Source organism: Syzygium oleosum, unplaced genomic scaffold (genome assembly GCF_021117445.2).
Source record: "Syzygium oleosum isolate NSW1041296 unplaced genomic scaffold, Sole_v2.1 Sole_v2.05, whole genome shotgun sequence".
Taxonomy (NCBI): Eukaryota; Viridiplantae; Streptophyta; class Magnoliopsida; order Myrtales; family Myrtaceae; genus Syzygium; species Syzygium oleosum.
Genome location: NW_026607489.1, coordinates 13825437 through 13838996, shown reverse-complemented (window position 1 = coordinate 13838996; position 13560 = coordinate 13825437). Strand labels below are relative to the sequence as shown.

At 42.0% G+C, this 13560-nt stretch overlaps 2 protein-coding genes and 1 pseudogene across 6 annotated transcripts; 2 read left to right on the top strand and 1 right to left on the bottom strand.

Annotated features, from left to right (window-relative positions):
• The first annotated feature begins 317 nt into the window (after positions 1-317).
• LOC115663344 (protein trichome birefringence-like 42) lies at positions 318-2642 on the top strand (annotated as a pseudogene).
• Positions 2643-3396: 754 nt separating this feature from the next.
• On the top strand, positions 3397-6870 carry LOC115668218 (E3 ubiquitin-protein ligase CCNB1IP1 homolog). Of its 5 annotated transcripts, none has more exons than XM_030589731.2 (9): positions 3400-3651; positions 4571-4700; positions 4830-4902; positions 5188-5233; positions 5381-5411; positions 5546-5801; positions 5920-6083; positions 6313-6550; positions 6646-6870. In XM_030589731.2, exons 2-9 carry the CDS (start codon positions 4631-4633, stop codon positions 6650-6652), a joined length of 885 nt encoding a protein of 294 aa, XP_030445591.1. In that variant the 5' UTR covers positions 3400-3651; positions 4571-4630; the 3' UTR covers positions 6653-6870. The 5 variants fall into 5 exon arrangements, with proteins under 5 accessions (XP_030445596.1, XP_056167900.1, XP_030445591.1 ...); XM_030589709.2 differs by having other exon boundaries at positions 3402-3651; positions 6283-6550; XM_030589713.2 differs by lacking the exon at positions 3400-3651 and adding an exon at positions 3914-3932 and having other exon boundaries at positions 6283-6550.
• A 623-nt stretch (positions 6871-7493) lies between these two features.
• LOC115668208 (NADH kinase-like) lies at positions 7494-9920 on the bottom strand. The gene is made up of 5 exons (XM_030589695.2): positions 9585-9920; positions 9101-9355; positions 8917-8997; positions 8275-8426; positions 7494-8178 (listed from the first exon to the last, which is right to left on the bottom strand). Exons 1-5 carry the CDS (start codon positions 9672-9674, stop codon positions 7815-7817), a joined length of 942 nt encoding a protein of 313 aa, XP_030445555.1. The 5' UTR covers positions 9675-9920; the 3' UTR covers positions 7494-7814.
• Between the last annotated feature and the right edge of the window lie 3640 nt (positions 9921-13560).

Sequence of the window (13560 nt, the reverse complement as noted above, 5' to 3'; positions counted from 1 at the left end):
ATTAGGGAAATTGTCGATTCGCAAGTAAATTACTGTTCACAAAAACCTTCAGTCAATCTCATCACAGATTGCAGTGCGTATAAAAGAGCAATGCTTTCCTTTGATGCATCATGTAGTTCAGCCAGACAAATAAGGAGCTAAATGCAACCAAGATAATGATGACAAACCGTCCTTTTACGTCAAAACTGTACAAAAGGGGTCCATGCAAAACTAACACACACACACACACCCCACCACCACTAGCTAAGAGATGGTGACAGAGTCTGCTGCTTAACTTGCCTTTGCCTTGAAGCGAATCCAACCGCACCACAACACACGCACATACATGCAGCAATAGCTTTTTAGAAACCATCTCAATCACCCCCAGTCATCAAACTTCATCTGTCTCTCTCTCTGAAAAGACAATGGGGCTTGGCTCTCCTAGCATTGTATCATCATTTTCTATTGCTCTCGTCCTTGTTTCCTGCCTTAACAGAGCGATTGATGCCAAAGTCGCACCGCAAGAAGTGAGCAGTTGCGACGTCTTCCAAGGAAGTTGGGTTTACAATGATAGTTATCGCCCTCTTTACGACACCGCGACATGTCCGTTCATTGACATGGAGTTCGACTGCCAGAAGAACAGACGTCCAGATCATCTCTACCTTAGATACCAATGGAAGCCAAGTGCCTGCGAATTGCCAAGGTAGAATAGACATGCATGGATAGAACTTCTCTTCTAGTAATCGTCGTACTCTCACACTGCACATCATTTCGATCTCAGCCACCCTTGGTTTGCTTCTTTTCGTGACTATTTAGAGCACATGACTACTGTCGGCAGAAATTTGAAGCAAGAGACAAAACAAGGACAGGTTAAAACCCATTATTCACTTGTCGTCGTTATACACGTAGTTACCCTTAGAGAAGTTTCTCCGGAACATAGGGTAGCTTTTAACAGAAAGGAAAAATCTCTTTCGTGTGAAGTGTCTCAGTGGCATTGATAAGTCAGAAAAGTTTTCAAATGTCGCCCAAAAACAATTTTTCGCAATTGACATTAGAATACTAATCGGGTAACAGGTGATTGGGCTAGTCAGAGGACGAAAACAGTGGAATCTTCAGCATAAAATACTCTCTTTCGCACCACTTAGCCATACGGAGGTGAAATACTTGGCGTTCATTGAATGAAATGATGGTGCAGATTCAGTGGAGAGGATTTCGTGGGAAGAATGAGAGGGAAGAAGATACTATTCGTGGGGGACTCTTGGAGCTTCAATCAGTGGCAGTCCCTCACTTGCATGTTGCATGCTTCGCTTCCGGGCTCCAACTACAATCTCACTCGAACAGGAAATGTTTCCACCTTTTACGTACATGTAAGGCCTTGTTCCTATATGTTCATACTAACTCATAGCAATAGTTACGGAGGGAAATGGTTTCATTAGGTTTTTGTATGTCTATGGAATCTTATGCAATGCTCTGTGTAATGAGAAGGGACTAATCCCAATGAAGAGATGTCGATGGCTTGGACAATCTGTTCGTGTATTTGTTAACATGTTCCGAGAAATCTAATGATTAGCCAGTACACGGCGTTCCGTCGAGATTAAACGTACTTGAAAATCTATCGGTTGTCCTCATCTTCTTTAAGTTTTGAGTGTTTTGCAGGACTATGGCGTTTCTGTGGGATTATCTCGAAATTCGTTTCTGGTCGACCTAGTGAAAGAGGAGATCGGGAGAGTTTTTGAAGCTTGATTCAATCGTCAATGGCGATGAGTGGAAAGGATACGACATGCTCATCTTCAACACTTGGCACTGGTGGGTGCACACAGGCAGACAACAACCGTATGTACTTATAAAGGCAACTATATAGATCCGCCAGATTATTTCTTAAGAAATACGGTAATGGGGTAACGTATAGATCTTGAAAACAATGTCGTACTAAATTTATTTCAGATGGGACTATGTTCAGCAAGGAGAGACCGTACGGAAAGACATGGACCGTATGGTTGCTTTCAAGGAGGGACTCACGATATGGTCCATGTGGGTGGATTCTAACATCGATCCTACCACGACCACAGTGATTTTCCAAGGCATCTCTCCCACTCATTACAAGTAAGTCATTTTAATCAGCTAGCCTCTTATTCATGAGATAATTCACAAGCGATCGACCACCAAAATCGTCCCCCTGCTAATTATCTGAAATTGTTCTTGGTAATAGTTAAGCGGCAATGAGTGAAATGAGTTCGGGACCACCTGTGACGGGCAAATCGAGCCCATTTTGGGGTCCGAGTACCTAGCGGGTCCAACACCGGCAGCAGCGGTCGTGAGCGAGGATGGCAACGGAGGTGACTCTTACTCTTCTGGACATAACGAAGCTATCGCAGCTTAGGAAAGATGGACACCCCATCCGCCTTTGGGTCCGAAGGCAATAAAGGGAACGATTGCAGCCATTGGTGTCTTGCTGGTGTGCCTGATACTTGGAATCAATTGCTCTAAACCACCCTCGTCAATGGAGGTAGAAGAGTATAACATGACACAGCAAAGTTTGTGCATAAAATTGGAGTCAGAAAATTTTAACAATGAATGGCCGTATGTCATCTTCAGAATGTCGCGATGTTGCTCTGAAGTTTGCACCCATTGCTATAATGCTTATCTAATAATATTTTTCGAGGTAGTTTTTTATAGTTTGCATTATTTATCATATGTTTTTTCTGTTCATTTTCATAAGCACCAAATGTTGTCACGTGTATGTGATTTACTTCTTCTGGATTCGCTTGGTTAATCATGCATGGAGTCGCCTAATCTGCCTACTTTCCTTACACGTGCAAGTTTGGCTTCGTGACCGTCGATCAAAGTTCGTCGGGAGCTACCAAACGGTACCCATCGGCCGGAAAGCTAATCGTTTCTCAGTCTCTTCGTACTTTCCACCTTCACAACATTTCATGCCGTCCCCTTCTGAACACTTGGCTAGTTTGCGAAATACAAATTCAAAGTGACATAAATAATGAATTGCAGACCAAGCATGCAACTTTTGCAACCACCGCAGAGTTTATCCCGTCCCATTATAACATCTCAATTTATCTTACAATTTTACCGAAACTACTTCATCTATCATACCCTTATCATAGCGTAATTCGATGTCCCGAATTTTATTGTTTAAATTGTTCCGATTAAAATTATCCGTCTTGAAAAGGAGCTTCGTACGGGTACATAATCTGTGTATTTGTTATTCAGAGCACCTTCATTATACATAGGCTGTGTATTTAAATTTAATTAAAAAAAAATACGACCAATTTTTCTGACCGAACAAATTACGCGAAAAAGGAACTCCTGCGATTACAAAGACGGTGGGGCAATTTTCCTAGTTGTGTAAAAAACAGGGGCCGAATTGCAAAATGTGATTCTCTCTCTCTCTCTCTCTCTCTTCAGGAATCCTTTTTTTTGCCGCCATATTTCGGCAAGATACGCACGGCGCGGCATTCGCAGAGAAGGCATCACGCAGCAGCAGGAGCAGCAGGAGAAGAAGTGTTCTTCGAATTCGAGTTCCTTCACCGACCTCTCGATCGCATCTGCTCCCTCGCGAATCATCCGCCCCCCTGGTTCAGCTTTCGCATCGCCGCCGTCTGCTGATCAGCCCGGCTCGATCGACGCGGCGTTTCCAGGCGAGCTCGTTCGCAACAGGTTCGGCTTCTTCTTCGACTTCAGCTTGCCTCGCGGGAGAGCTTCCCGAGCTTCGGTTCTCGTTCGCGGCTCTCGCTCTCTCGACCTGTCGAGCCTTCCGTTGTTCTGGAATCTGTGCTGCGTTTGATTCGATTCTGGTGGATCGCTAGTTTCTGGAGTGAATTTGGCGAAGATCGACGCTCGAGGGAACGTAGAGTTTAGCCTGAGTTTTCCACGTAGAGTGTGAAATAAGGTGGATTTGATGTTTGTTCTGGATCTGCTGTTTTGCTGTTGTTGATTAGGTGAAATCAGGCGTCGGTCGTCTTCCCTTTTGTTTTCGCTCTTTTACTTGTTCTCAGCTCTTGATTTCGGTTGATTTTGGCGCTTTCCGGAGTTAGAATGTTGTCGAAGCTCAATCCGTGTCTGAAAATGAGTGCGGATCGTGGACTTCGAAGATAAACTGATTTAATTTGCTATATGGAACAGATTCACCCTCTCACGATAGCCGATACTCTTTTTACCTATGCTTGCCTTTCATTGGAGGATGCCCTATGGCCATCATAGGAAAGAGGATGTGTAATTGTGCATGTTTTGGAAGTTCTGAAATTTGAATAACCTTGACGTAGTAAATATGGGGTAACTTAGTGTGTCGTGATTGTGTTTAGCTTCTCTGATTAACTAATCGTTCCCGTCTACTTCAATACACATTCAATAGTATCAGTCAAAGAAACCAAAATCTGAACTGATAGACATGCCTCGGTGTGTTCTTTTTATACAACGCGAGTTGTCCTCACAGTGTTGAAACCCTGAATCTGAAATAACCTGTTTCGTATGCATACACATGGTTACTGCAGGCATGGTCACTACCAGGTATAATGTCAAGGTTTGTGCAGAGGAATTCTCGATTCAGGATATTAACTTGCACAAATCCTTTTCTCAGATGTTTGGTTACAAAGTCCAGATAGAAACATGTCGCTGAAGGTATCTTCTGACCGCTGAAATGAGATGCAACGCGTGCTGGCGAGAATTGGAAGGACGAGCTGTTTCCACCACCTGTGGTCACCTTTTGTGTATCCTGATTGTACAGTAGTTGTTTTGCTGTTTGGAGACTACTTGTTGCAAATAGCAATTTGCTCTCTTGTTGGATAACTTTCTGTGAATTACCGCATCAGAATAAAGTTCCCTTAACCTTGTCAAAGGCAATGAAGATGCTGCCAAGATTCTAAACAATGATGCAGCATGTCCCATTTGCGACCAAGTGCTCTCTAAGAGGTAAACTTGCTCCTGAAAGGAACCTTTGAACCTTTTGTGGCTCTTTAAAATGAAGGAAACTGTATTCTCCTTTTATATCAGCTATAAAAAGTCACCCAATCATACATGTTCATAGCTTTTATGTTTTTCTCAGTGGAATTACAATGCCATGTTGCTCGACGATGTGCATGTCGTCGTCTTTTTAGGATTGTATGTTGACGGTAGATGGGTGCTCCGGATGACAAATCAATGCTTTTAGTTCATGCTATCAATCTATTAAGCTTTCTTCTGTTTGCTTTTTTTCAGTCTCATGAAACCTGTGGATATAAATCCGAATGATGAATGGATCAATGTGAGTAAATTCATCCAAGTATTAGTCAAAGTATCTCATATTGTAACTATTTACAAAACATAATTTTTTCCTGCTTCTCACGTTACTTTGTAATGATCGTAACGTTTGAGATTGGTGCCGTGCGATAATGAACTCTCACCGTTGCAGATGGCTATGGCCGGAGTATCTCCGCAGATACGTATCCTTTCTCTTCATTCTTCAACTCTTGCACTTTTCAGAATTGAAGAAAAATATAGAGAGTGGACCGTTTTCCCATATATTTTACCTCTTTATCTATTTATATCTACATGAAACTTCCTTAAAAATCGCTAGTCATGAAGAGTGCATACCGTAGTGTGATGTTCTTTGTCGGACAAAAGGAACTGGAGATGCAATTTAAAATGAACAGAATAGTGGCTCAGTGCCGGCAGAAATGTGAAGTCATGCAAGAGAAATTCACGGAGAAACTGGAGCAAGTACATGCTGCGTATCAAAAAATGGCCAAGCGGTGTCAGATGATGGAACAAGAGATTGAGAGCCTCTCCAAAGATAAGCAAGAGCTTCAAGAGAAGTTCTCTGAGAAATCAAGGTCATGATATTCCAGGGGCCAAATTTTTCAATAATCTTTGATGGACCTAGTTTATTCAAATGGGAAGCTGAATTTGTGACAGGGTTTCCATACTAACACAACTCGCTTTTTATGATAGGCAAAAGAGAAAGCTAGATGAGATGTATGATCGACTAAGGAGTGAGTATGACTCAATGAAACGATCTGCAATCCAACCTGCAAGCAATTTTTATCCAAGAAGCGAACCTGACTTGTTTTCAGCCCCAGCTAACATGATTAATACTCCTGACAAAATGCGTAAAGGTAATTCCTTGTACTTTAGTATGATGCACGACATCACATGGCTTCTTAATACAAACATGGAAAAAGGTGTGAGATCAAATGCTGGATTATAGTTCTTTAGACTGATATGACCTCGAGAATTGGCCATTTGCTGTTTTAATGCTCAACTCATTCTTTACTGCTTAAATACTTCCAAAACCAGTTGACTTATATGTTGCAGATTGGTCCACCTTTCCTCCTGCAACTCCAGGGCAAAGAGAGGATGTATGGCCAGCAAGGCCGAATAGTTCGACCTCTGGTCCTTTTGACATCTCTGGGGGCTCACCTGCAAAACACCGAACCATTCCAGTTGACGCCAACAGCAGAAGGGTCGGTGGCGACCCTGTTTTTGCAGCCGGTACTGCCAACCCCTCAATGACATTAAGGAACCTCATACTCTCCCCCATAAAGAGGCCTCAGCTCTCCCGCAATCGGACTCAAATGTTTACGTAAGCCACAAACTCTTAAAGATGGAAAGAGGTAGGAACTAGGAAAAGAGAGAATCACTACATCTACCTTATGCATTTACTTCATATTTACGCAGGTTATAGTCTATAGAAGCAAGCACCTTAATCATCGGATTGCAAAGGGGTTAATGAGAACTCACATGAGATTACTGAGTGTTGTTGTTGAAGTGCCAGCCATTGACAAGTAAAGAGAGGGGAAGAGCACTTCATCTATTAGCGTTTTTGGAGTAGCTAGGCAGCGCTGTGAGGTCGGGATTTTGAGAGCTCATTGGCAATCGTGACTGGTGAAATGCTAAAGATAGAACAGCTCATTGGCAATCGTGACTGGTGAAATGCTAAAGATAGAACGGTGTCGGAAACAATGGCTTGTGTATAGCTGGAATAGCTGAAAGGATTTCGTTATTGTTTGTGGAATCTGAAGTTTAGTCCCATTTCTGTTAGCCCTAGCAGCGTGTGAAGCTCAGGTTTATCTGTGGTTTTATGGCGTTCAGTCGGTTTCTTCAACCAGAGCAACGTAAAATGGAATAACTTGGTGAACTTATAGGTATTGTAAGGACGAATTGATTGTCTCGTAAGGTTCCATGGTGCTTTTTCGTTAAATATTCGTTGTGTGCTGCTCTGGTAGTCAAACTAGAGGGTCAACATGTCTCGTGGCCAATTACACAGTGCCTTTGAAATCCAATATTTGTCCCTCCAAGCTGTCCCTTGAGCAACTTATAGTTGTTTGTATCCAAGTTACCATCTAGAGTGACACTTGACAGTAAAAGGTCGGGCGTTTACTTCTCTGGACATGATTTTCAACATTCTTAGATGACGTCAGATGTCGGCGACAGACTTGGAGGAGACATCATACCCAATTATATGACCCAATGTTTTGCCTTTTACATGTAATAATAACTCGCTCCAGATGGGAACACCAGATAGGTAATGGCCCCAAATCCTAGAGTTTGTATCAACAAACGCAATACAAAGTATAGATAGTTCACCCCGCAAAGAATGGTCCTGTACGAACTTCTAGAATAGAATGGCATACAATAGCCATATACACAATTCTAGCAGCTAATCAGAATATTTCTTGATTTCACTTATACTTAAAAGGCTTTCACCGATGATTTCAAAATGCCAGCTGAAGCTTGGTTTGCCCTGGCTCTTCATACATAGCTTTACCAGATGCAACTGCAATAGTTCCTAGCAGGCAACCTCGCAACCTCTCTAAAAAAATTTTCCTGAGACCAGAGACATTTCTCTATGACAATACATGAGAAGGCAGATACACTCTCAAAACTGGAGCCTTGGAAGATATCATTATGTTATCCCCATGTTTGATAGAATAACGCACATGGGAACCGTCGATATATATCACCCCCTCTTGACAAAACCATGCCGCATCCATAACCTGATCAGGCTTCACCACCCCATTCATCAGGCTTAAGGATGCGCCAGGTGATATAGGCTCTCTTACCATGTATTGGAGATCCTGACACAAGATGGGCATTCGGAATCCACCTGCTGAGAGCATAGCAGCTGTTGATCCAGCAGCTGTCGAAACCCGGAGGCCACTCGATCGGCAATTTACTAACAGGGAGCAGGGCTGGTCATCTTTCTTAATTCTGCCAACAGAAAGAACCATTCAGGAGTTTAGAGCAACAACCAAGAAAACAGGCAACTGAAAACTAGTGTTTACGCATTACCTCTAAACCTCTCACCTGAATGAGAAACGAGAAACTGCCGCTGGACATGGATGCGAAACCAAAATATCATTAAGAGCATACTTTGGCATCAAGCGTGAGTTCACACAGATTGCTATCCTCGTCAATTTTGAAGGAACCGATCTATCCTCCAGAATGTCATCAATCATCTGAAAGAAACTTAATATAATCATACCCTATTTCTAGCCTAAATTTTCAGCAACATGCTAAAGAGGGAGAACTGAAGAGCGTTATGCAAAGTAACAAATACTTCGGAACTATGCCATACCGAGAAGGAATCCACGTGACACGAAAGAAAAGCATTGAGCTAAGCAAGCTTGGAGTGACTTTCTGATGCTAAATACTACAAGAGCTTATGAAGCATGTAAAATCATTCAGTATCAAGCAATTTGATGTCATGAGTACTTGCATTGGTTAAATCACCATGACTACGCCAACCACCGCATCAGTCAATTCAACATCAATAAATCTGGCTTCATTAATGGTTGCTTTGCTCACACCACGGCAATTATGCCGACCACTGAGATCCAATATGAAAGTATTCACGTTTATGCACAACATGCACTAATCATAAACACGGAATGCACCAGAAAAGCTTCTAATTCCACCAACATAAACGAAGCAATTGCGCATGCTTACTTGTTCAAAATTATTGACATTAGCTGCACAAAGATAGCCCGTGCTTCGTGTGGCATCAAATGCATCATTTAGGTCTTCCACCTACACAGTGAACACAATGCACCACTGAAAACACAAAGCTTCCTGAAACTCGGCCGAGACAAATCATCAAATTGCCAAGCATCAACAAAACAGCTGAACTGACTTCCTTGGCTTGCGTGGGGTCAGAATTCACCCCGAGAACGGGAATCGAGTCATCCATAAAATGACTGGCCTGCAACAGAGTACCATCGCCACCGATCGTAACAACGATATCCACATTCCGTATCGGCTGCGACAGATCGTTTCGCAACACGGGTTCCCAATCGATAGGCTTTCGCTGCAGTATACTCTGACAGAACCTTATGGCATCCTTGTGCACTCTCCGCCGGTTGTCCAGATAGTCCAGAATTTGCGACGTCTTCGTGGGAAGGACAAATGTCAGTTGAGAAACCATCGAAACAGCACTCAGTGTACAGCCACATGCTGATGCTCTTACTAAGCCATCCAAGAAACGCTAGAGAAATAACTTACTGCGACATTGTATCAAACACCGCGAGCGCAAGCATCAAAGCAAACCCATTTACCCCACCCACCCTCAGAAAACGCATTGAGACAGAGAGAGACGAGAGAAGGGTCTTGGGTTATACTTGTGAATTGATGATCCGAGAAGCGTCGGAGTGACGGACTGGGAAAACGTCGAATGGTTTCAACAGCAACAAAAGCTTCCTCCTTGCCATCTTTATGTCGCTCTCGGAGCACGAGGCAGCTGTTCCTTCTTCTGCAGCTTCTTCCCTGCGCAATTCAATCGGCACGAGCCCGTTTACCTGCTGGATTGACGACGGCCCGCCATCGAAATTGGCACAGATACCGGGCCTGGCGTTCGATTCCGCTGGACCCAACGCGCGCCATTGCAATGCTTTTTCGCTTGACAAACAATTGACCACCTAGCTTACATTTGAGATAGTGGAGATTAGTGAATGGGGCCGTTAGTGGTGATTTTCCTCTTTTTGAAGAGTTAAATGGCGAAAATAACCCATGGATTCGTTTGAAATGGTAATGACTTCGATTTTGAGGTAATGTAGATTGGAGGACGAAAAGGGGAACCTCTTCTTAAAAAAAATCGGTATAGATGTATAAACCGATCATCAACTACGTGTGCAAGTTAGCACTTACGTCGGTACGAGACTTGCTTTAAGGAATTTAAATTTGTCATTTCTCTAGTAAGGAGCGACGTATACACAAATACCACCACCAACTAATACGAGATAAATATCGCGAATACTTATGGACAATGCACGATTTGCCAACGTAGACTTCCAAAGGACAACTTGATTATTTATAACGAGAAACAAAGACTTATTAAATATATGTTTTTTTTTTAATCTTGGGTATTCAAAATTTTCAATCTTGACTAGTTACCGTGCATGCACGCAAATCATCTCATTCACATGCATTAGGAAAACACTATACCCACGTGATGACGAGCGTTGCCCTAATGTTTCGCATCTAATTGATTTTTTTTTTCATAACTTTCAAAGTACATTAGAAATAGTGATATGATGTTTCGAGAAAATATTTAATAATTTTCATGTCCCATCGACACTCCTGCAGGGACCGATATCGACGTATTTTACATTATCTAGCACTTTTTTGTCCCCTTTCGGGATCCATGTACTAGTTTAGTTTGAATAATCCTTGTATATATCTCGATTCAAACCGAACATTTCATTAATTGGTTTGAGACTCTCATTGCTTTATGCTCAAGAGAGATGGCTACCTATTTTGCACTTTCGTGAGAATAAGCAAGGCCATAAATGGGCCGAAAAGTCGGACCTGTCCGTTCGTCATCACCAGGCCTATCTATTTGCCTCTTGTTTTCGTTCGAGTTCCACGCCGAAAAACAAATGAGAGAAAGCAAAGGCCCAACACAAATCCGCCAGACAACCAAAAAAAAAATTCATGAATTCAACTCGCTCTGTCAAGAGCATCACGAGTCGCCTAAGATGATCCCAAGGATCGAGATTCTTTAGAGTGGTATTTAGCCGAATTTAATCATCCAATTTTTCAATTTTTTTTCCTCTCCTTGTACGTGAAGATAATACGAGAGTAACAATCAGAATGGCACTATCCCCCCTCCAAGATATGGTTTGATCGTCGATATTCAGTTTGTCTTGTTGTTGTCCTGAACGGTGGGTGAAGTGACAAGCCATTCGAATTCAGGACCCAACACGCTTCTCTTGAAGGAAAATACCCATGGATGGATGCAGAAAGGTTCTCTCTCTCTCTCTCCGGCATATTCTTTCGTGCCATACTTGGTTCTTACCTTTTTTCTTTCTTTCAGTGCCATGATCATTCCCACTTTTATTTTAGAGGCTTTATGTTAGTAATCTCCCACTGGGGAATCTGATTCTAATGCCAATATTCTTCTTTTTTTTTTTTTAAGAGAGAGATTGATTTTGGATTTGGCAATTTTGGGAATTTTTACGCGGCCCAACATGATCTACGTCAAAAAAGAGAAAAAATCGTAGATACGTAAAAAAGACTTGGTGCCACTTCGATAAATTTGAGTTTTTTTTTTTTTTTGCACTCCCTAATCGAAGGGAATCAGCTATATGCAAAACTCGAAAGGCATACACAACATTGAAAGTTCCCCCCAAAAAACGGGCTTAACCTGCTTTTTCAATTTAATAACAGAGTCGGTAATGATGTGAAAAAGACATGTTTCGACTCTGCATGCAAATTATCACTCATGTACATCCGCTGCTCGTCACGATACTCATGAAGTTTAGATATACTTGATTTTTTGTCAACAAAAGAAGAAGGAAAGGGAAAAAAAGAATGGGAAAAAGGGTTGGCGTGAAGGAGGAGCACTGGGATAAAGGATCTTGAAATGTCAAAGGGGGTGCATGAGTGACTCAAAATCGTCGGTAGGACAGAAGGAATCAAAATAAAGCCGAGGGAATCGCTTCGTGCATGAAATGCGATACGTTCGAATCATAAAACACTCGAGACTGTCTCCTCTTGGGGGCCACCTTGGTTCCCATTCCACCTCTTCGACCCCCCATCAGCATCACCATCATCATCAGTTCATCACCATTTACCATCACCCTCCTCTCTCTCTCTCTCTCTCTCTCTCTCTCTCTCAATTCCTTTTGGATATGTCCATCCATTCAACGGAGCCTAAGAGTTTGAAAATTTTCACCATAAAGAAAGATGTTTTGGGAAATCATTTTTTAAGAAAATATTTTCCTCCTTTTGGACTAGGGAATTCGTCTTCCTAATTTTAACCGAACATATTTTCTTTGACCGCGAATGATTTCCGTTGACTGATCATTTTCAGCAAACTAAACTGGGAAAATTCACGGAAGATTTTTTCAGTCAAACAAAATGTAACTTAAGCTGAAGGCTTAGATGTAGGAGTTTTATATAAGATCCAAGTGAATGGTAATCATAGTCCTTAACTACTTAGGAGTGAAAGCTACTAGGTATCAGAAACTCCAGCCCACATATTAATGTGTCATCACAGCACTCCCAAGAGGAAGAAGAAGAAGGGGGCTTGAGAGGCAAAACACCATATGACGACAACGAGAGAAGCAAGATAGAGGAGAATTTGTTAAGTTATTTCTTAATATTTTTATCCAATCCGATTTTATCCCACCGTTGTACCGGATTTCTTATCTGACATTTTATCTGGTTCGGAAAACGTCACCAAACTATCAGTTATGATAATTCGTAATCTCATTTCGACTCGAATTCTAAACTACCAAACGCAGCTATAAGGTATTCCACTTTTTTAACGAGGATCATCAACTAATGAGAATCTTCTTGTTTGAAAGACAACTAATCATGTTCAAAAGTGACAAAGTTCACCATGTACGATCGTGCATCGGGAGTCACTGCATGCACAGAATGGGGACAAAGATAGCGACCAGACGGCAGCGATTGGCAATCGCAAAAGCTAAGAGAACCCCCTTTGGCGACGATTGGGTGATGCGTATAGGCAAGGCCACTGGCTTCCATTACCAAAAAGGTGGAAATCTAAAGGCAAATGCACGGTCGAACCACATTGATTATGAATCTTTTCCTTCCCTTCTGGCTCACACGAAAAGGAATCTGCAAAGTTGGTAAAGCGGTCACAATGGTGGTCACCGAAGCGACATGGATTGAAGTGCCTCCTTCTTTTTCGTGGCCAAAAGCCGTTGAATTAAGAAAAATATAGATATAGATCGATCTCCACGCATTCCCTTTTCTTTTTTTGTCGGTATCCACGCATTCCTTTAGAAGCCCGAAAAAATTATTTAAATTAATATTTTAAGTGCAAACCGAATTGAGAATGACACACGGAATGAATGACACGTGGAAGTCTCGCATGCAAAGGATATCTTGGGCAATACCTTACGGTGATATCGTGTTAAACAATCTAACCAGAATCTTAATTATAAATGAAAGGAGGTTGCGCGAATATGGGTACCATTGAGACCCTGTAAGCAAGTAATAAGACACCTAAAGATTCTCCAAACTAGATTAAACGAAAACCCGGTGGTTTGCATATAATTGATTTTTTGCGTAAGCTTACTAAAGTCGATTTACAAAATTGATTTAATAAGCGATGTATCGGATTTT

Bases quoted from the DNA above. Each gene is read 5' to 3' on its own strand.
- LOC115668208 (XM_030589695.2), bottom strand. From the start codon at position 9,674: ATGGCAAGGAGGAAGCTTTTGTTGCTGTTGAAACCATTCGACGTTTTC. The intron at 9,356-9,584 runs GTATAACCCAAG...CTTCCCACGAAG, and splicing joins CTCGGATCATCAATTCACAA to ACGTCGCAAATTCTGGACTA. The intron at 8,998-9,100 runs GTCAGTTCAGCT...TTCACTGTGTAG, and splicing joins ACCCCACGCAAGCCAAGGAA to GTGGAAGACCTAAATGATGC.
- LOC115668218 (XM_030589709.2), top strand. From the start codon at position 4,631: ATGAGATGCAACGCGTGCTGGCGAGAATTGGAAGGACGAGCTGTTTCC. The intron at 4,903-5,187 runs GTAAACTTGCTC...GCTTTTTTTCAG, and splicing joins GACCAAGTGCTCTCTAAGAG to TCTCATGAAACCTGTGGATA. The intron at 5,802-5,919 runs GTCATGATATTC...TTTTTATGATAG, and splicing joins AAGTTCTCTGAGAAATCAAG to GCAAAAGAGAAAGCTAGATG.